At 43.8% G+C, this 23851-nt stretch overlaps 1 protein-coding gene across 1 annotated transcript in view; it reads right to left on the bottom strand.

The window, feature by feature from the left end:
* Window positions 1-23851, bottom strand: part of Mp (collagen XV/XVIII-type protein multiplexin) — a 383840-nt gene that overhangs the window by 255861 nt on the left and 104128 nt on the right. Inside the window, exon 2 of the mRNA XM_050168496.3 lies at window positions 5639-5889. Coding sequence (XP_050024453.2) covers window positions 5639-5761 — 123 coding nt within the window. The 5' untranslated portion in view covers window positions 5762-5889. The remainder of the gene's footprint in view (window positions 1-5638; window positions 5890-23851) is intronic.

The following is a 23851-nucleotide window of genomic DNA, read 5'->3' as shown; positions in this document are numbered from 1 at the left end:
GGCCTTCCAGTGCAGCTCCCGCCAAATTGAGCTCCTCGAATCCGCGTTGTTTGTTACAGCTTTCTCGCGAATAAAATAACCGGTTGAATGTAATTAGTTGCTGAAAAAAGTAATATAAATTAGAGTGATCATTACCGAGTCAGCAAAGCAATGATTAAATTACAAGATTACCCAAAGAATTTAATTGATTACGAGTAGTTAATTACAAGTATTTCGTTACGTACAAGTCTGTTACAGAGTACGTAGCGGATGCCTCTTTTTGCCAAATAATAGCGCAAGTGATATATCACACGCCCTGTGAAGAGGCTTGTGACAGAAGCTAAAGTCACATTGGGCGTTGTATAGTACGCATCAGCAAGACTTCCCTCACGCTCTCGGGCATTGAGGTCCAAGCAATCTATGCAAGCAATAGCTGTAAGGCTGTATGTGGGCATGCTCTGCTTAATCGAGTGAAGGTACTTTGCTAGATGTTAGTTTTAGATTAAGGATGATGTAGCTTTTGTTATCTTCTTGGTTGTGTTACTTTTTCTTTAGATTTGCCTTTATGCCTCATTTCCCTATTGAACTTTGAGTTATAAGTTATCACTCGTCCTGTATTTTTACCTCGTCCTTTTTAGGGCTACCCGCCGCGGTTGCTCAGTGGCTATGGTGTTGGGCTGCTGAGCACGAGGTCGCGGGATCGAATCCCGGCCACGGCGGCCGCATTTCGATGGGGGCGAAATGCGAAAACACCCGTGTACTTAGATTTAGGTGCACGTTAAAGAACCCCAGGTGGTCGAAATTTCCGGAGTCCTCCACTACGGCGTGCCTCATAATCAGAAAGTGGTTTTGGCACGTAAAACCCCATAATTTTTTTAGGGCTTTGTGCATTCATCGTAATGTTCTGCCTTTAGCTGTCGAGAAGCGACGAGCGATGGTCACCTCGCGCTCTGTGCTTTCCATCGAGTCTTGCGGCTTGTGGCGCGTTTCCGCTGCGCCCCTTGGACACAAGGCCTTGAAGTTCGAAACTGTGACCGACTGAAATCCCAAATATTTCGAAAGCGTGCGACAGATAGCCACCACGTGACGCTGGCCGCAGTCATTCTTTCGTCTCTCACTACCGATCGTAATAATAATCTTTAAATAGTCGGTCCACTAATGTAACGTATTTACTCTAGGCCGAATTAAGGTGCGATGCGGATCACTCTCAGCTGTGTCGCGTCGGGACGATGTACCGTGCATCATCATTGCATGTCGACTCAAGGACACGCGGCGCAGCTGAATGCACATTATGCGGATTGTGTTCAAGCTTAGGCGACATGCGCATGTCAAAGCATATGGACGCTACGATAATATTTCAAAACCAGCGCGGTATATAACGGTGGGTCTCGATTACGTACTATAAACACATGCGCTGGAATGGTCTATAAACGCATTTTATCAGAATCGCGCCAAGCGGAACAAGCCCTCATCTTCACCCATGCTCCGCGTGCTCCTTCTCGTACTACAGACGTAACGAGCGCGAGTATAAGAACAAAACATATTTTGATAAGGGCTGCCTTACTTTTTCTCCTCCTTTTCGGCAGACTCCCGTGTTGTATCTACTACGGACAACTTGACCTGTCCGTGGTCAAATTAAATTGCCTTTCTGGTTTTATCCCATAATTTATTTTCTACTAAGTCAGCGGTGCATGTAGAGAAGAGCAGTTAGTATGGTGACCGTCAGGGGCGTAGCCGGGGGGGGGGGGGGGGGGGCTTATGGGGCTTCAGCCCCCCCCCCCCCCAAATTTTTTCGTGCTGTCGTGTGCCGCGCCAACCAAAATAACCCCCGGCGCCGGAAATCATGCTGGATTTAGTCTAGAATGTCGTTTTCATGCTCGAAAAGACATTTTAGCGCAAACAGTGCGAAATCGGACTGGATTTCGCGGCAATGCCCATGCACAGGGAGTCGCATATCGTAACGCAAGGAGCCCCTCCCGAGCACAAAGTTTCAAGGGCGTTTTGATGGCGAGCGGGCTCGTCGTGGCATATCGCGGAGGCCGCGGAACCGACGGAGCACATGGATATCATTTCTGGAACTTTATGGGTATGAAGTTATCATAAACTGTTGATGGGAAAGATGCATTGACATTTCCAAAGTCGTGCTTTAGATTTTCAATTCCGTAACATTGTGGGCTTAATGTTGTTATAAACATTTGGAGCCAAAGGTGCGTTGACTTTTCTAAAGTCCTACATCGGACCATACAACGAGACAAGCCAAATCAACACACTATCAGACAAGTTTACAAAGCACGCAGCGAAATCCGATGAGACGAAGCGTTGTGGTGGTTCATTTGAGTTGAGTTTGAGTTTATTCAACCACATGGCATGGTACATAAAAGTGCACATGGACGTGGTTAGGTGTGATGGGAAAAAAGCTGCATTTAACAGCTTGACTGGCCCCATCACCCGGAAAACAACGTTTTATTTGTGGTATTTGTGGCAGTATGTCACAGAAAAGAATATCAACATTTTTTTCACCTGCGCCAAAGCATCCATGTCAAGGTACTAAAGCCAGCAAAGGTAACTACGTTCTTATTTATTTTTCTACTTTGTCTTTCATTCCTGAGGACACATTGAGCCTCTTCATTTTTTTTTTCTTTCTTTTTTTTTGTTCTCGCTACCCGCGGGCTGCCGGAACCAGCCAGATTGCATTGCGTTTCTCGTGTGTTGCCCCGATCCGCGCGAGGCGCACTTCGATGCGCGTTCATTTTTCTCTGACCGAGTGGATTTTCGCCTGACATAGTTTTGGACGCTTTCTGGTTAGCAGACGAGAAAAAGAAACAAATGCATGGCCGCTCGCCGATATCACTACGGGGACTCGACGAATTGCAACGCATTCGCTTGAGCGCAACTTCTCCGGAAAATTAGTATACGATATCGCACAACATGCCTATGGTTATCTGTGGACCAATCGTCTCACGTTTTCTTCGATATTCCTTGGTTAGCCGCATTAGGCGCCCAAAGTAGGCATTCCGTTATGGTCAATATGCCTTCCTTGCGTTTTTTCATTTCCATGCCCCCGCCCTACAAAAGCAAAAAAAAATACATTGTTCCGGCGCAGCAAATTGTTGCATGGTGAAAGTTTGATTTTGTTACTTCTTCTTTTGTGCAAAGTAATGGGCCACGGGACGCTTCAGTTGGCGGATATTCATTATATTATTGCGGTAGCAATTATCGCCATCGCGTCGCCATAATGTTCCGTTTAAAGTTCAAGGGCGATAACATCGTGACCACGCGCCGCATGCTGCATGCAGAAGTGAAAGCGTAAGGGGGGGTGGGGAGGGTGAGCCGACCATGGTGGCTCAATCTTGTGCGCGCAACGGAGAAAAGCAGGGAGGAAGCTCGCCGCCTCCTGTCGCGCGCGATACATCAGAGGGAGTCGAGGGAGGGGGGGGGGGGGCTGTGATCTGTGAATCCGTGGTTGCGCAACATGTTTATTGGCCTTGCTGGACGCATTTTATATAGTGACTTTTTCTTAGACACGTAGATTTATTGGAGACTTCTGTGCATATTGAAATATCTTGTCGCGAGGTTTTGTGCATACATGCAGTGAACTTTGTTTCCAGTGACACTTTTTTTACTTTTATCAAGCTGTATCTTCGCATTTGCATATTCCATTGTATCTTCTGATTTCTAATGCACGAGGGCTAGTGAAATGAAAGTCAGCCAACCCACCCCGCGCAATAATGGTTCGGTTCATTATCTGCCAGGCAGGCACATAGCACAGAGGCATCTATCGTTTACGAAAGTGACACACAGGTGTGAGGATAACAGTTCTTTAATGCTCTTGTACATTTGGTTGAACTTGGTTTCGTGGCATAATGGACACTCCGAAAGTTTCACGGCATGTTGTCGTGAGGTTTTTGACAGCTGAAGATGTTTCGGAAAAAGAAATTAGTCGCCGTGTGGCTGCCGTGTACGTTGAACATTGCATTTCATTGGCAACTGTGAAGCATTGGAGCAAACGGTTACAAGAAGGACGTGAAAGTTGCGAAGACGATCCAAGACCGTGCCAAAGCCACCCTGCAATCACCCCAACACAATTGCAAATGCTAATTAGAAAAGAACGGAGGATAAGCATCGGTGAATTGGCAGGGCGTGTGAACATCCGTCATGGTTCGGGTCACGCCATAATTCATGAACATCTCGGTTATCGGCTCCTGTATGCGCAGTGGGTGCCCAAGATTTTGAACAACGGACAGAAGACGGAGAGGTTCGGCGCTGCCTTGACTCATCTAAACCTGTATCACAATGCGGGTGACGACTTTTTGTCTGTTATTGTGACCGGGAACGAATCATGGTGCCACAATTACGAGCCTGAAAGACGACGGCAAAGCTTACAGAGGAAACATTTGAATTCATAACCCCCAAGAAAATCGAAGGCCGTCATTTCTTCCGAAAAGGTGTTGCCTTTTTTTCGGTCGTCAGGGGCCATAAATGATTGAATTTGCTAGACCTAGAGAGACTCAATCGTTTCGGACATTGTAAAACGTCGGATCGGCTACGTGTCACAATCAAAAACAAATGACGTGGAAATTGAGGAATGGGGTCATCTTGCTCCGCAATGCCTGTCCCCACGTCGCTGATGTCGTTAACATAAAACTGGCAAAGTTCAAGCGGGAAACGCTGCAACATTCGCCATGCAGCCTATATACCTATGCGTCTAGTACAAGGTATCAAATCTATTAGGCACTTTTTTTTTTACTGAAGAGCGGGGTTTTTTTTTTTCGAGGCTCATCTCAGTCTTCCGGGTGTAACGAAAATTAAGTCATCGCCTGGCAAGGCGACATTTCGCCTATTCAGGTCGAACGGGTAGCCGTTCACGGGAAGTTAATGCTGTTGTAAACTTTCGTTACGCTTTATTTCACATCAGCATCATAGTTGAGGCGTTATCTCGTCGGTTTTCTTGAAGTGGGTCATCAATATCGAGGGATGAAGGCCTACACTATGGTCACACAAGGGCAGCTCGCGGTTTCATGGCAACAGAACGGTAGCGCCACCAGTCACTATTACGGGAAAAAAAAGCAAAATATGCCGATGTGCAATTGTCATTGCATTGGATCGGCGTTACTTCAGGCATCATACATACTCCCCTCGCTCGTCCATCAACCATCGGAGGCGTCAAACTAGTTTTATAGATATTTCACGAGTCAACGCATCCTACATGCGCGAGTTTCTCGTGGCTAAACTTAATGTTTCAGTGGCATGTGTGACAACACTGCATGTTTCAGTCAGGAGCGATGGCTGCATAGACTACCAAGATTTCAACGGAGCACCGTAGGTTAAACTGCCAGAGAAAGCAAGGAGCCCTTGGACAGGAATAGCGGTTAAAACTCTGCAGACGAGCAACAGCGCGCTGATAAAGCTGATGCACCTTTCAATGACAATATACTCGAAATCCTAGTTGTGACTACTTTCGGTGTTCTTAAAACCTCAAACGGCCGCAGCTTCTGCGGTAACCTACTTTCTCTTAGAAATGAAATAGTCGCAATTATTTCTTTATTTTGCTCCTTCACCCTCCACTCATAAAATGTCTTAATAACGCCCCGGCCAAATACGGGAAGTACAGCCGGGAATTGGGCTTTCGGAGGGTTAAACAAATGACGATTTCGCTTACCTCAGCAGGAAGGTCCGATGTGGAGGCTAATGGGGCCACCAAGATTGCTGCTGCTGCCGCCACCAAAATGGTTGCCAAGCACACCTCCCGAAGCACCACGAAGCGCGTCCAGGCCGCCATCATAGTATACGAATACTGGCAGCCAGTCCCGATATCTCTTCTCTCAGCCTCGACTGGACTTACTCAGGCCTCCTAGCACCGCAGCCCACAGGCGGCATCGCTTTCCTCGCGTCTCCACTGCTCCACGACTCCTGCGAAGTGTGAACCAACGGTGCATTTGCTGTCTTAGAACGGAAAGTGATTCGGTCCAGTACATCTCACATAAGTGCAGAAACAATACATTGAGTGTACGGCGATTCTAAACCTGGAATAAAGTGGCGGTATATGATACGTGGTTGTCAGTAAGATATATATACGGACCAAATGAGCACGATATGAAAGCTTTGTTTCACACATGGATATATATATATATATATATATATATATATGCATACAGACAGAAATAACAGACAGCATTAAGTAAATTTCTTAGTGGCCCATGTACCTGTAAACTCTGGGATAGCTTATCTCTCTGAATGTTGAAGCCAATTCACAGAAATCCTCCACTAAATGTCTTAGTACCTGTAAACTGCTGTGTATTTTGTGTCTACAACCGCTGAAGCCGGCCTGCAGCAAGCTTCAGTAAACTGTATAGTCATCAAGATAGCTGTGATCTTTCGAGTAATATTTGTATCGGTAGCTATAGAACAACAGCCACAATCAGCCTCTGGTCACTTCCTTTGAGACCGTTTGATACCCAGGACTTGTTGGGATGAATTTGTGTTTGTGTGACCGCTGAATCAAGCACACGCAAATCCTGTTAACATTTGGTACGAGTAAACTCCTACAGTAGATTTTTGTGTCTGTGACCACTAAAGTAAGCATGCTGCAAGATTAGTTGCCAATGTACCAGTAACGTATTCAGTAGTATTTGGCTGCTACCATGGAAGAAACACCGTATTCAGCCTCTGTTAATTTGCTTAGAGACCTTCGAAGCTTTGAAATCTTGAGGGGAATTGGTACATGTGACCATTCAAGCACTGCAACTATTTTGTAATTTCTAGTCCCTGTGAACTCTCCAGTTATTTTTCTGTCTGTAATATATATATATATATATATATATATATATATATATATATATATATTGTCACGTGGTAGTAACGGCCAAGGACGCAGTAACAAAAACTGAATGGCGAAACTAGCGTTTTATTGGGCGAATCTGCGCCCTCAAAAACAGGCTACACTCAAAGCACAACGATAGCGGTGAACACACTAGGCGATCTTCGAAAATCTGATCGGCCGGTCAAACGCGTCGGCTTTTATACATGAGTCATCGAAGCTTCCACAGTAATAGGAGGTGCCCGCGTGTCTTCCAGAAAGTTCTACACCATTCGCCTCGCGCATACATGAAATCAGATTACACAAGGTTCGGTGACAACAGACAGCGGATAGAACCGTCGAAAACATTCTAGAAACTTCCGAGACATTCAGGCGTGTCCTGCGCTGTATCATAACATTTCTTAGGTGGTGAAAAGCGGTCACCCGAAAAAGATAAAGTACACGCGTCTATATATATATATATATATATATATATATATATATATATATATAAGCAGGAGAAGAAGGGAAACCGATGGGCTTGATTTTCGTTAGCCATGACCATATAAAGCTAACAGACAAGGAAGCCAAGGAAAGCATCGGGGAAATTAGCTGTGGTTCAAGTTGAAAAAAAATCATCGCCCAAGAACTCCATGCACATGGTTAACCAGGGAAGCTGAAACGTCGGCCCCGGTGTTTACCACTGGGTTAATGCCGGCAGTTCATTAAACGACGGCTTGGTATGCTGCCAGATCCTCGGTACGCAGTTGCTGCTTGCGCTCGGCTCCACGAGCTTGTTCTTGTGCTCGGGCTGCAGCATCGGTACGGCGTAGGCGAGCACGTTCCCGGTTCTGCTCGAGGCGTTATTAATCGAAAGCTGCCTGCTCCTCAGGAGAACGTATGACGCGTGGGCTGTCCATTAGGGAGCCGGAGAGAAATAGCTGCGCCCGCGCTCGGCTGCGACGGAGAGCAACGACGTCACCACTAACGTAGCCCAATCGTGCGCCTCTCTTTCTCTTTTTTTTTTCGCGAATGCGCATAGGGTTGCCCTGGAGGAGTTTTCGGCGTACAGGCGACAGACGGACGGAAGGACGAATCGGCTAGCCATATACAGCTTCGCTGCAATATACAAAATAATAACGACAAGCGAAATTAAAGTAAAGGAAAAGATAACCTGCCGCCGGTGAGAGCCGAACTCACAACCTCCGCATTACGCGTGTCTTGCACAACCAGTTGTGCTACGGCGACGGCTGTGAATCCTTCCACTACCTTAGGTATTTCGGTTCACTCACAGCATGGTGAACTGATTTGGAACATCCCTTTTTTGTCCAATGGCGTCCCGTAACACGTGAACTTAGGAGAGCAGGCACGTGGATAAAAAATCCTCGCGTGCTACTTAATTACATTAGGGCCGCCAGATTCGAGACCCTCTCTGCGAATAAACGAGAGAATAAGGGAAACTGAGGGGCTTGGTTTTTTGTTAGTCATGACCATATAAAGCCAACATACAATGAAGCCAAGTAAAGCATCCGAGAATTTATTTATTTATTTATTTATTTATTTATTTATTTATTTATTTATTTATTTATTTATTTATTTATTTATTTATTTATACAATACTGGGCAGGCAGCAATGCTGCCGAAGCAGGAGAGGGTTTACACAAGATGCTGTTGCAACATATTTTCAAATGAAACATAAGATGTGCATTCAACAACACATTCCGGTAAATGATTCCAGTCTTCGCTCGTAAGTGGAAAAAATGATTTCTGAAAGATTTTAGTGCGGCAAAGTATGATTGTACTACTTTAGAATGAAAAATACGCGACGACCTTTGTGGAGCATGGGTAATATATGTGGCATTTGCTAAACCTGTTTGATTATGAAACAACGAGTGGAAAAAAATTCAGCCTGGCGATTTTACGACGCACGCGTGGAGCGGATCCAGTCCAAGTTGGCCTAACATGCCAGAAACTGATGATGATGTTTTGTAATCGGAGTAAATAAACCGTGCAGCTGTGTTTCAAACTGAAAGGAAGAATATTGTAAAGAAAATAGAAACGAACGTGAACGAAAATATAATTTGCCGCAGGTGAAAGACAGATTTTTACAAATCTCGTCTGTTCTTTTATTACCTTTTATTCTCTTTCATTTCACATAATTTATTTACTCTTAATGTAATAACGTAACAAGAAGAAGTGGTTTAAGAACAGCAAGCATAATTACATGGAGTGAGTGGACATGGTCTTTAAGTTGTTGGCATCGATTATGGAGGCGATGTTGGCGGAAAGATGGTTCCGATCCGTGCTTGTGGTTGGGACGAAAGAATAGGAGATATCGGAAGTGTCATGCGCCATCTATCGACTTACAGCAAGAAAAAAAAAATTATTGGGTTTTACGTGCCAAAACCACTTTCTGATTATGAGGCACGCCGTAGTGGAGGACTCTGGAAATTTTGACCACCCGGGGTTCTTTAACGTGCACCTAAATCTAAGTACACGGTTGTTTTCGCATTACGCCCCCATCGAAATGCAGCCGCCATGGCCGGGATTCGATCCCGCGACCTCGTGCTCAGCAGCCCAACACCATAGCCACTGGGCAACCACGGCGGGTTTACAGCAAGACCCCATATGTCATCTTGCCGAAGGCATGGCAAAACTAAACTGCTCGCTTGACAGCATAGTTACGCGCATAGCTGCTATGTTTTTACCTTTGTTTCTCCTTCTGCTGTTCGCTGCTATATGCGAAGCAACGGGTTGGTGGCAACGCCGGCAACAAGCTAGGTTTGTATTTTTCGGCAATAGACATAATAAAATTAGCGAATAAAAATGAAAATTCGGCAGCATGTTACACTCTTGTAACACGAGAAGGCGAAAGCGTGCTTCACATTTGGTAAGGCGCCGTCTCGCATCGTCGCGTTGCTCCTTTCGCAGTTCGGCGTCTTCGTCTCGTTTTCGACGCTTAGCTGCGGCTTCGCGCGCTCGTGCAGCGGAGTCGGACTCGCGCCCACGACGTTCCTCTTCGACTTTACGTCGCATTCCCTCGGCAGGGGATTGAACCGTACGCTGTCCTGTGTGGCGTGTGGGTGATTTCAATGAATGTATGCCCTGTTCGCTTCACTTCGCTGAGCGCTTGTAGCCTCAGCCTTACGGGGGTATGAACCTTTGCCCTTTTTTGCTTGTTTTCCGGGGTATGAGCAATTGAGAAGGTCACGTGGCTTTTTTTTGTACTACTCGAATAGACGCCGCATTTCTGTACGTTGTGTGCGTGATTCCAATGAATGTATGCACAGTAAGCTTCACTTTACTGAGGGCTTGTAGCCTCCTCATTACGAGACAGATAAGCCAGTGCATTTTTTGCTTACTTAGGAGGGGTATGAGCCATTGATGATGATGATAGCTTCTGAAGAATTGGAACGCGCTTATTTTCAATGCCATCGGCGGTATGAGCCACTTAGGTATTCGCCTTTAAAAAATCCGAATGGTAAGCAGTGGCCAACGCCGACGACGTTTTCCACCTAAGTCCCTCTTGTATGTTTGTTTACTGCAGCATGTGTAAAACAGCGCCCCCCCCCCCCCCCATAAAAAAAAGGAAAATTCAGGTTATTCTTGTCCTTTTTTTCACCTCGTCAGCTTCGTTTAAGTTGGCACTAAAGGACAGCGCTCGTTTCGGTTCCGTACAAAAAACTGTTTCGCAACGCGAACGCTTCTAGCCTACACGAGCACAAATATCTTTTTTATTTTTTAGGTGACACCATTGCTCCGTTTATATACAACGCGCTTAGAGACTTTTTTAAGTGTTTTAAGTAGTTAGCGGCTAAGAAATAAATTCACAAGCGAAATGAAAAATGGGTGACGGGTTCCATTGCGCACATTTTCCTCTAAATATTTTCGACACGAAGTAACAACGAAGGAAACTGCCGAGAAAAAGGCACAACTTTTTTACGAAAATTGTATTTTCATTCGCACTTAAATAAAAAGATCAAAGCACTTTGTCACGATAGCATAAACACGCATAATATGCATTTATTATTGTCCTTTATTCACTGAAGAATGGAACAAGTGGAAGAGTGGAGTTCATCAAACTACTTTTTTTCTTCTTTTTCGTGGCATACAAGAAAAAAGTCATGCAGCAATTATCGACGATGATTGTCAGTGTAATCAAATATCCCGAATGAACGAACGGAATAAACGAACGAGCGAGCGAGGTGCCCCGTTCCTTGTCGCCCATTCCCGCTACTCGATTGGCGGGGAGCCACACGCACTTTCCATGGGGGCCTTCCCTCGCCTTTCTGCAGTCCCTTCGCAGCAGCCGTGGAGAGCAGAAGACGCGTTCGCTTCTTGCTCGCCTTGTCGGCGTCCGACGGAATAACGCTCGCCTGCGTCCCAGAATCCACAAGGGATTCGCATATGCGTTCGATTCCCGTACTTCCATTTCGCATTGTCTCCGCGTTCTCATTCCACATCTCATTCCCGTGAGTTACAACTGTTACTTGCCTCGTTTGACTGCATGAACGTCATATCAGAACCCACACGCATTAGTTGCGTTTCTGAAACCCTTTTGGACTTGTTTATAACCAATTGCACAGACAGCAACATTGCGTCGGCCGTCATTGCCGCATATGTGAGTGATCACTTGCCCATATTTATGTTTTGCAAACAAAATGAGTTACAAAGAAACGGAACAGATAATCCCGATACATTTATTATTCAAGATATTAACACAAGAACGCTGGATATGTTTCGTCATAAAATAGAAAACATAGATTGGACACCAGTATTTCAATGCACAGATGCTGATGAGGCGTATGTAATTTTTATGGAAATTTTTAAAATAGCGTATGACAACTCGTTTAGACCTAGAACGATAAGTAAGACTAAGAAAATCAGGAAGTCATGGCTTACACTTGAATGTATGGACTTAATACAAAAAAAGAATGCAATGTACTCAAAGTTCATGCACACACGGGATCCTACTGACCTAGCCTCATTTAAAAAAATTAAAAATTATGTAACAAAACGTTTGCTCAGTACGAAAAATTTATATTACGAAAACTTGTTCTTACGATGTACCGGCCGTGGGGAAGCTTTATGGCGCGAACTTAACAAGCTCTTGAATCGCAGTAGTCAGTTCAATGAACTACAGCTTACATCCAATAATAGGCTTATGAAGGGCCGAGAGCTAGCTGACCAATTTAATACATACTTTACTAATTTAGTGTCAGGCGTCCACAACAATGCAGCTATGAGCTTTTTAAATGAACCTAACATTCACTCCGCATTTTTTTCTCCGACTACACCCGAGGAAATTTATTTCATATTCTCAAACCTAAAGAACAGTAAAGCTCGAGATATTGATGGTCTTCAAATACGGCCAATAAAGTATGTACTTGACTTTCTTGTGTACGTGCTTAACCACATATATAACATTTCTCTTACTACTGGCATTTTTCCTGAAAATATGCAGCACGCGAAAGTAACAGTTTTATACAAGAGCGGGGACAAAAACGATTTTTCAAATTATCGACCCGTTTCTGTTCTCCCAGTTTTTTCTAAGGGTTTGGAAAAAGTAATTGGTAAAAGAATTGCCTCGTTCTGCGAAAAACACTCTCTTATATCACCGCAACAGTTCGGCTTCCGCCAGCGCATGTCCACAGAACTCGCTTTGCTAACACAGAAAGAAGTAATATTACAGGGTTTTGAAGACAAAAAATTAACGCTAGGCATCTTTGTTGACTTCTCCAAGGCTTTCGATAGAATAAGTCATGGAATCTTGTTTGCTAAATTAGAATACTATGGGTTTCGTGGCCTACCTCTTTCTCTTTTACAATCATACTTAAAGCATAGGAAACAAGCAGTAGCAATCACAAATCACCTTTCCTCTTTAGAAGATATTGTTGCAGGGGTACCCCAGGGGAGCATATTAGGGCCGATCTTATTTAACCTATATATAAATGATATCGTAAAAGTTAGTAACAATGCGCAATTCATTATTTTTGCCGATGACTCAATCATATTCATCCAAGCATACGATGTTCAGGAGCTCTCTTGCTTAGCAAACTCAACACTTCAAAAAATGCACACCTGGAGTATGGCAAATTCACTTGAAATAAATACTAAAAAAAACAAAATCAGTTTTATTCACACCTTCTCAAAAACCAGTTAACCATTCACTTGATCTGTACCTAGGGAGTGAAAAAATAGCTGTTGTGAGTGAGGTTAAAACACTAGGAGTTATCTTCACCGAACACTTAAGCTGGGATGCTCATGTACAGCGTGTATGTGCAAGTCTGTCACGAGCGTGCGGTGTGCTTTCTAGGCTTCGTCATGTACTGACGGACAAGATTAAATTATTGTTTTATAACGCTCTCTTTGCAACTCACATTAACTACTGTACTCTTATATGGGGAACTACTTCATGGAGGAACATTCAGAAAATGTGTACTCTACAGAAAAGGGCACTGCGTCATATAGCGAATGTAGTACACGATGCGCATACAAAGGATCTGTTTCTAAAATATGGCATACTTCCATTTCAGCTATTGTATGACTTTACTCTACTATTAAAATACAAAAACAGTCTTAAGCAAAACGAAACCACCTTTCTTACTTTATGCACCTTAACAAAACCATCCGACATACCCTATACGCTCAGAAATAGAAGCACTTGGCTGACTCCCTTTTCAAGAACATGTCATGGAAGAAACAGGTTAAAATCGCGCATAGCTACCCTTTTAGGTGACCTGGAAAAAGACAATATCGACATAGATAACTTAACCCGCAAAAAATGGAAAACTGTTCTACTAAATCGCTGGTGCTCTTAAAAGATATAGACCGTTCGTTGACTGTATGATTAGACTACTACATCGAATTGAAATATTTATGTTGTACTTCTGTTCAATTTTCTTGTAGAGAGGTTTCTAATTATTTTACGTCATGTGTTTAGCGTTTTCTGTAGACTGCTGTTCTGTGCGCTACTGTTCATTATATTTTTTTCAGTGACATACTATAACAGAGCAGTCGCTACAGATTTTTGAGTATTCTGTATGATGTACTTTGTGTTTTTTTTCCATGCTTTTACATGACCATTTGATATCTGTAAAAAAATGTTTTTTTTCACTCAAATGTATTTTCTGTCTCTTGTTTCTGCCAAGTGATGGGGCAAGCACCCAGTCAAGCTGCAGCTTAGCAGCTTTTTGTGCTTGTCCTAGCATTCTTCTGTTTGTACAAAAGAAATGCTGAAATAAATTGACTTGACTTGACTTGTTTCTCCGTTCCCGGCTCTGGTACTGAGGGGCCGCGCTATGGACTGCACCTAAGCGCGCGTTTGCAGGGTTGCTCGGGTCATTGCGCTGTGCTTGGCGCCGGAGCGTCTATAAAGAGCCAAGTCCGCAACTTACGAGCGCCTGAAGCGCAAAATCAATGCGATAATCAAGCACTGCGTGAAACGCGAGTGAGAGACAAGATGCGCGCGCAACGCCCCTTCGTGCGAGACCTTGGTGCTCGAGGAGGCGAACGGTAGAAAGCAGCGCACGGAACGAGTGAACGCCGGACCCTCAGTTTGCCGATCGTGCTTGCCCTCCGTTTTCACGGCGCATGCATGTGCGGCCCCAGTCGCATAGTTTCAGTGCCCGCGCTCGAAGCGAGCATCCGCCGCGAACATAGCAGCCACTTCAGATAACCATTTATGTTTCACAGGTGTCCACAGAACCCCAGTGAAGCGGCGATATATTATAACCATCCAGGTATAATCGATTCGTCCACGTCTCGTTATGCCATCTACAGGACGTCCTACTAGCGTGCATTTTGCAAATATCAAGTAGCTGAGATCTTATTGACGTTCATTCCAGCTTAGAATTCGACTCTTTTTGGCCATTACATACTGACGTCGTGCAGATGTGCGTGCGACGTTATGCCGGTTGGCTGCACTAAGTATTCTAGAAAATTTACTTAAGATGCCGTGTCGGTTGGCGAGTGAAAAAAAAAAGTTTCCTAGTTAAATTTTCATGCGACTAGATCTTTGAAAATGCTCAATTCCCAAAACTTTTTTGCTGATGAAATGCCATTCTCACTGAATGCGGTGCTCAAATTTTGCACAAGTAAAACGTGGAACCATAGGCCCATGTTAGGCAGGGAAAGCGCGTCAAAAAGTTTCAGGCAATTTTTATTACGAAACGTGGTGGCCCGTGGCTATGACGTAGCACTGTCGATCACTTGACGTTCTAATGTGTGTTGCAACAACATGACAGAAATACAATTTTCGTACCATACATGAATAGTTGCGCCCCACCCCCATACGCTTATTTCTTTTCAGCTTCCCTGCGACAAAATTATGTTTCCTAACTTGTTCAAATTATAGTTAGAAACTATCACGTCTTCACGTCATGTGTATACATCTACTCAGCCTATTTTCTGATGAGCTTTACTTTTGAAACTTTCGTTAATTTAATATGCTCAGTGTGCCAGGCGGGAGGTCCAGCAGAATGAGCACGCTGTGCTTCACCGTCGCGGAAGTATGCACTGAAGTGTGGACGCGATGTATTTGATCTTGCTGTGTGGGCGTTCTGCCACACAGCGTCTGCTGCGAAAATTATATTGAATTTGCCCTCGATAGTACATCTGTTCTGCCAAAGTATGGCTCGCAAACGTGAACTGGAAAATATCGCTAGGGGCCCTATAGACCTCTGCATGCCTAAAGTGAGCCTCTATTAGAGGTCATAGTCCAGCGGCGATATCCTTACAACGTTACAGCAACGTCACATGGATGGGACCTGAATTATCCATGGTATGTATATTTGTAATGTTGCTTGGACAAGCCTAGACATCTATAGGATGTGTGCAATGTTTAAAACATCACATTGTATGAACATCTACTGAACATAAATGGTTATCCGCGACATGATGTTTTAAACATTGCACACATCCCATATACATCTAGATGCAGCGCGAGGCCCTCTGCGCATGAGACAATAAGGTACAAAGGAAGAGATTTCAGTGCTGGGCTAGCTGGTACATGCTCATGTGGAACGAAAATATATGGCGCACACTAGCCGGACGACCAAGGAAGACACTGTGTGCTGTTACCTTTAGAAATACGTGTACATGGTCGCGTTCGCATGATGCCTCCTGAATAGTGCGAGCATGCAACGCTAGCGCGTATGTGAAATTGTTGCCTTTCCTGACATTACACAATACGAAAAGGTATTATTATTGCTGCTGTCGTCACTATCATTGGAATCGCCGCTGTCGCTATCAGTGTCATTCTCTCGAGACCGCCCTTGCTGCAGCTCACTAAAGCATAGTTTAAACAAATTTAATTCAGCATTAGAGGTCTCCTAAACGTCTCCGAATTTTAAGAAATAAAAAAAAACTGTCAGCGCTCAGCTCGTATAGGAGCTTGAAGCAAATGATCATGAACAGAGACCTTTTGGGCTTGTTTTTTATGTGCAACGATTCTAACGAAAGACGATGAACGACATTGTTAATATCTTTCATCGTCTTGCATTGCCGTTTTCTTTAACCAATCATAGTTTCTTTGTCTAACTAAAGCAATGGTTCATATCAGGAAAACTAGACAGAAAAGTGAGCTCGAATCGATATGGTAGCCTGCTAAGCTCACTGATAGGAACTGAAGGGGCATAATCAAGGATCTAGCAAACCGCTTTGCATCAAACACAGCGGTATCTCCCAAAATTTTACTGGTGCAGGTAATACGTACTCCGTGTTGTTATGCGCGAAGAAAATCGGGTCATGGGAGGAAGCACACAACACAAGTGCAGACTCGCTACTGGTGTATCCTGAAAAGTGCAACAAATACATGGTTGACCGAGGTACACGAGTCATTAGCTAAGGTGGAATCAACGGGGAAACAAAAATTGTTGTACTGGAGAAGAACGAGCAGTACGTACTGCTTCGAGAAAGACGACGACGACGAGTTCGGTCGAAGCCTGTGTTGCCTGAACGGTGTGACCTCTCGCTGTGGTGCTCTACTCTCTGAGAGCTTCATTAATTAAACCACGACACCTCTCGACACAGGTCACAAAACGGTATTTTCCTTGTGTCGGCGTTCAACGTATAGTGCTACGATGATGGGAAAACTGCTTATCTTTGAGGGCTATTAACGGTTGACTTTTACATTATTCTTTTAGTTATCTACCATAGAACGATTTCGCTATCTCGCCGTCAAAAAAAAAAACAAAGAATCAGAATGTATAAGCCAACAAGGAATAGTGTGTACAGATCAGGAGTTTTCGGGACTGTATAGCACGGTACGTTGAATGCCGACACCCGAAAAATATTGTTTCGTGACAAATTTACAATTTTTGTTTCCCCGTTCGTTCTGCCTTACATATGATGACACTTGTATGTCGGTCAACTATTTATTTGTACCGCCTTCTAGAATAACGCAGTTGCGTGTCTCAGCGTGTCTTGTGTGCTTCCTCCTGTGACCCCACTTTTCTTCGTGCAGTAACAACACGAAGTAGTACCAAATCGCCCTATGTTCATCCATCTAATAAGTACTTCTTGGCTCTTTCGCATACCCACCACTTCTTCCAAGCACTGCATAGCGCTAAACACAATGTTCTTGTTTATTCTTTCTTTCTTTCTTTCTTTCTTAGAGCATAAAACATACAATAAAATATTTTGTCAGCCCGCCAAAGCAATGATGCTTCTGAGCGAGACTGGGCAGTGTTCTGGCCCGAATGACACAGTCTTGTGCTCTAAGAACAAAGGAAGCAATAGGAAGAGAGAAAATAAAATAAAAACTACAATACCAAAATTAAATTTCTTATATGTGCCACAAACAGAAACTTGTAGTCCGCGAAAGCGTCGATGCTTTTATGCGGACCACTGTGTATTTGCCTTCAACAAGGCATAATACAAGTACACAATTTCCCTCCCTCCTCCCTTCCATTCCCTCTCCCTTTTCCTTCATCGCTCGGCTAATTTCTAGTATTTCTTCCTGCACGAGCAATAGTTTAAGCAAAGACATATTACAGCAGCAAAATCTATGTACAGCACAACCCTCTATTTCATCATATACAGTTGTAAATTTTTTGGAAGAGTAGCAGTCACCAATCACTATTAGAAAGTAAAAAGGACACATAGAAAGAACACAATACTCTAGTCTGTTTTATACAATTGTTAGCGAAAGTTCATCAGAAAAAGTCCTGTCACGTGGTTTTGTTCTATTATTCCCAGCCACTTGTCAGAACCGTGCGACGTACAAAATCTTTTATTTTCCTGAATGACGATACTTTGGGAACTTGTACTTTATTAAAGCAGAACGGTACATAAAATGATCTCGTTTCCTTACCATAGCTTGTGAATGCTTTAGCTCGAACGAATGTCTCAGTCTTGCGCAGATCACGAGTTCTTAGATCTTTTCTTTTAAAGGATTCATCAAAATAACGCTTCGTATATACCTTGGAAAGCATATTTAGCGCCAGCAAACAAGGACAGAAAGGAGACGACACCACAATGCGCATTGTGGTGTCGTCTCCCTTCTGTCCTTGTTTGCTGGCGCTAAATATGGTTTCCAAGTCAGTTTACCAACATGCCCAACAAATGGCAATTCGTAAATACCACCGAGAGAAAAAGTTGTTTAACATCAAATATACCATGTTCTGCAATCAGCTCACTGTAACTGATGGAGTTGCTGTTTGTTCCATATACTATGTTATTCGTGATTTTCTTTTTCTATTTAACACGTTTAGCCTATATGGCGAAGCAAGCCCGTAGATCGTAATGCCATACCGTAATACGGTTTCACCTAGAGCCTCATATGTGAGTTTTCTTAACCGAACCTCACATACTGATCTGATTTTTTACATGACTGCACATACTGCTCGGAGTCTTTTAGCTACATGCCGTATGTGATAGACAAATGAGAAATATTCATCGAAAATAACACCAAGGTACTTTATTTTTGTGGCATACTGCATACTTTGGCAAAAGCATCCAATGCAGCATTCACTATGCAACTATATATGTCCAGTTAGCTGAACTTTTTAGTACGGGCTGTGAAAGCAGATGAACTGTGTTTTTTCGTTGTTCACAAATATGTAGTTGTTCTTAAATCATGTCATTATTATGTATATATCGACCTGTAACAAAGTAATGCATTCATTAAAATTTTCATGGGGTAATTTTAAAGCAGTATCATCCGCAAATTGGCATAACTTTGAGTGCAGCGCTAGGTGGGATAAATCGTTCACATACAAGTTAAAAAGCAGTGGGCCTAGCACGGATCCTTGTGGGACTCAATGCTTTATGTGTATGAACTCGCTGTCTATATTTTGAATTCGAACGCCCTGATATCGGTCTTTGAAGTAGTCTTTAAAAAGCTGTGTGAAAGGCCCGCGGAATCCTATTCGAGCTAATTTTCCAAGGAGTATTTCGTGATCTAACGTGTCGAACGTTTTTTTCAGATCTAAAGAAAAGCCCAATTACTAGCTATCTTATTTTTATCTATTTCACTGCTAACTACCTCTGCAAAGTCTTCTAGTAGTGTGGTTGTGCTTCTCTTGCAACGAAACCCATACTGTGAATCAGACAACAGACAAAATTTTTCGCAAAAGGAAACCATTTTCTTGTGCATAAGCTTCTCTAGAACACACGACAATGCGGGCAAGATTGCTGTAGGTCTAGTTTTCGCACTATAGTTTTCCACTTGGCATTTCCATTGCAGCGCCTGTCCTTCCCCCATCTAGGCTTGAAGTTGAGTCGAATGTTCTGAAAGTTGGTGACGACGCATTGGAAGCAGCAGCACGCCAAGCCATAGCACCCGTCGCACAAGTAAAGGGCTGTATTCTTTGATTCCGCTTCATCCACTATCTATGCTCTAATAGTTGCAAAAACTGATAACGTCGCAACGTATTGGTATCGTTCACTCACCTCAAACATCGGTGATGTGTAAGCTAGAAGGGAACAGAAAATCGCCGGCGCTTTGCTGGCCCGGACTTATGATTTGAAAATAGATTTCTGTGACGCGTTGCGCAGTCGCGCACCAGCTCACCCGTAGAGTTTGTAACAGCGATTAGGAGGCCCAAAATTCATTACCGAACACGGGATACTCCGCATTCTAGCTGGTAGCAAGGTACACCGTTCCGAGATTTTCACGGTTGTTTCTTAGCCAAACATTCGCCTCTCCAACGGCTGCTCAAGGTCGCCATTCTGGAAACCCAACGACGACAGATTTACCTCGCTAAACACCTACCCGCCAGGAGAGCTTAGTGGTTGTGGCGTTGCGCTACTGAGCTCGATGTCGCGGGTCGAATCGCGGCTGGAGTGGCCGCATTTAGATGGGGGCGAAACGGAATAACGCTCGTGTAATTGGATCTATGCGCACGTTAAAGAACTACAGCAGGTCAAGATTAACGCCGAGTTCTCCACTACAGCGTGCCTCACAATCGTATCGTGGTTTTCGCACGTAAACTCCCAGTTTATGTTAACACGATAAATTCAGAGGCGAAAGAGAGAAAGAGAATGTTGGTCCGGATCTGTACTGAGACTCCACCTCTTGCGCTTGGCAAGGAAACGCACTGAGCCCAGAAAAGTCGGCAGGACTAGCAAGTCTGCAGACTTGCTAAATTGTGCGGTCAGTCCGTGGTACTGTTATGCAAGCTGCCACGTCTTGAAAGGAACTTCGATTACGAAGAGGCGTAACAGAGAAGTTTTCCGATATTGATCTCAACGCACGTCTCAACAAACACGGAGAAAAGGTTGGTTTCGAGACAGCATCGGGTTTCAGCGAACAAGACAAAGCAAACGCGAGTGAGTCCCAGTCCTCACTGTTGCCCCAGTGCGGTAACAATGTAAAGTTCCAACTGTCGCAACTGGAACACTCCTATCGAACGAACTTGCCATGTTCTCATGTTTCTTCATTTTTATTAATTCTTCGAAGCACTTGTAGGGCGTCAGTAAACTTAACTGTGTCACACTGGTCCACGCAAACTCACATGTTCGCTATTCTTGGAGATGTTGAAATCTACCATTTTTCTTCTGCGCATTCTTGTTCATTTTATCGGTAGTCTTTATGAGATAATGTCACGTTATCTCTTGTCTCTTATTACTGCAGCTCACAATGACATATCCGTTGTTTAGCTCAATGAAAAAGTTTCAGAAAGGCCGAATACGTATACATGCGTAATAAGTTGCCCATTCGAGGTATATGAATTTAATGATAAACTATGCCGAGAAAATAAAATAAGCATAAAACGGGGAAGTGGGCTGGTCGTACGTTCTTTTCCTGTCCGCCATTATTAAAAATATAATTTGTGTTGCACCGCCTCCCTCCTCGTAACATCTACGTAAGAATACTTTAAACGAGCAAGTGCTAATGACCATTTTTAAGCCAACTGCCAGAGCCAAAACAAGAGTTCTGCTAGAATCTTCATAAAATGTTTATTACAAGTTGTTCGCCGACAGCGCTGGTGAGCACAAAATAAATATAGTTACGGGTTTGATCCCAGTCGCAAGCGCCTCTTTGCAATAGGGGCGGAATGCAAAACAAGGGCCCATCCTGTTCTATGTGTTCTTTGTCCGCGTGTATTTTTCGCTGTTAGTTTCGAGAACTTTGCGTTTGTTAAGCCAATTAAAAACCATCGTAAAAGTTGCAGCTGCTAGCCGTTTTGCAAGAATGTTAATAACAGGGTGTCGTAACAGCATGATCTGGAGCCCAAAATGGATACAAGCTTAGGCAAGTGTGCTACGGGCTTCAGGGTGATCAAGGCGTGCAGTACGACAACCACCTCCCTTTAAATTTGCCCCTGTTCTATGATGGACAATAAGCATCTCATTGCTACATCAATAGTTAAACGAAGCGACATAGCTTGTGAAAGAGAAAATTGCCATCCACCTGATTGTAGCGCGAAGCTACAAAGAAAACCCATACGGGTTTCTCAGAAAGAAACTTCTGCAGTTGAAGCAACAGTCGTCCTAGTCCGAGAATGGGACCCGGGGCTAACGCCTTACCGGGGCAGGTCGCTCTGCCATCTGAACTAAACAGGAGGCTATCATATTGCAGTGCGAGGGCGAATAATGGACAACTGCAAGCACTGAGGCACTGAATGAGGAAAATAATCTCGACGGGACACTCAAGGTAGAGGGAAGTTAATGAACAAAAAATTGTCGTTCACCCTACCGCTTCACGAAGCTACAAATATACAAAACATAGCTCAACAGTATTTCAATGAAAACGCCAGTGCAATTTCTAGCACCTATGAAAAAAATCGGGTAATATTTCAACAGATTTTCAACGCCTTTTTCAATACCGATGGCCAAGGCTGTTTGAAGATTTTTTTTCAATCTACTTTCAATGTGGGCATCAAACAGAGTTTAAAGGTTGTTAAAATTGACTTTCAATATTGACATTCAACATGGTTTGAACAATGCAGCAATAGGTTCGCAAACTGAATTTACCCAAATACGTTTCAAAACAAATTTCTCGGCCAATAGAAAGTTTTAACGCAATTATCAATAATGTTTTAATGAAACCTCCATGTACTTTTATGTCATTTGTTGGCATTGACCAATTACCTTTCAATAACTTCTCAATCTGCAAGAAGTTCAAGATTAGCCACGTCAAAACATCGACAAGGTCAGAACTTGTCGCCCTCCGTAGTGTAGTGATTTATATGCGTCAACAGTCACCAAATCAGTGTGCTATATTCTGGGTTTCAAAGGCAGTCTGGAATCACTCTTATCATCTCTGTGTCGCGGCCCACACGAACAAATGGCGGCGGATATACAGTTACGCTACCATCAAGCGGTGGACAGAGGCCATGATATAATATTTCAGTGACTACTTGGGCACTGCAGCATTACTGGCAATGAAAGTGCCGACACAGCTGCCCGTAAAGTATATAGAAACCGTAAAATCACTTCGACACTATTGTGGAAAACAGATACAGCACAGCACCTCAGCGATCTTGCCCTGATTATCAGTCTAAGAAAATGAAAATACACGAGAGTTTCACCAACCGGCGCCTACATGCCATAAACCCACATATGAGATTACGACTTTTACCCGGTTTTACTCGACAGGAACACGGAAAGAAACGTTACTGTGACGCCTGTGCCTAGAAGCTTCTTTTACGAACACCTCATTCCTAATTTTAATGGCTGACAGTGCCGATTGCAACACATGTGGTGCAGAAGAAACGATCTCCTGCGTGTCTGCCCAAAATATGAAGATAAGCGCATTGCTCTTCGGAGAGCTTTAGGGCACTTAGATGGCAAGCCTTTCACAGAAGAGACCTTGGAACTGTGGCTTCGTGCGTCTCCTATGAACAAAGCCAGAAAAGGGTTGCTGCATTTCTTTGGGTCCACCAGCCTATATCACCGCTTCTGATTGACGCAGCGATGAATGCTTGATCGATTGTGTGCGTACCAGTGCAAAGTGTGAACGTCTCTTCCTCCTCATCTTTGAATATTCTTTCCCCTTTCCCCAGTGCATCGTAGCCTGCCGGGCTCAGCCTGGTCAACCTTCATGTCCTTGCCTTGCCTTGCCCCTCTCTCTCTCTCTCTCTTTCAAAGAAACATTTCTGTGACAACACAGAGAATTACAGTACCACAGAGATCCAATGGGCCATAAATTCATTTTTTTTTCGAATCTTTGAGCTGACAGCTATCAAGGCACCAGAAAATATGAAGCATTTAGAACAGCGTAAAGAAATTACACCACGAGTTCCTCCAGGAAATAGCAGAAGTACGCTTCAATAACCTTTCTTTTCCGAAGGTTAAGACGTTCTGTTGTGTAGTGAGTGCGCTACTTGGTAACATGGCAATGTAGTTGTGCATAGACAAGATACGTTTGTCGCAGCAAGAAATACCACTGTCAGGACTTGAGAATTCAGACGCGCTTCGGGAATCTGCCGATCGTGCACATACATGAAAGTGCGGGCTTCTGTTCGCTACCCCAAACATAGCAGCGTAAAAATTCTATTTACGTCAGCGAGCCACCATCGCACCGCTTGTCCCCTTGTCCTATATCTCTGCTGCAAGCGGTCGTTGGCTCGAAATGCTGTCTTCGGTTTGTAGCCGGTCATTAGACCACCTATAGTCTGACCACCCCGG

The sequence above is a fragment of the Dermacentor andersoni genome, chromosome 1, assembly GCF_023375885.2.
Source record: "Dermacentor andersoni chromosome 1, qqDerAnde1_hic_scaffold, whole genome shotgun sequence".
Classification (NCBI taxonomy): Eukaryota; Metazoa; Arthropoda; class Arachnida; order Ixodida; family Ixodidae; genus Dermacentor; species Dermacentor andersoni.
This window is presented reverse-complemented; position numbering and strand designations above follow the sequence as displayed.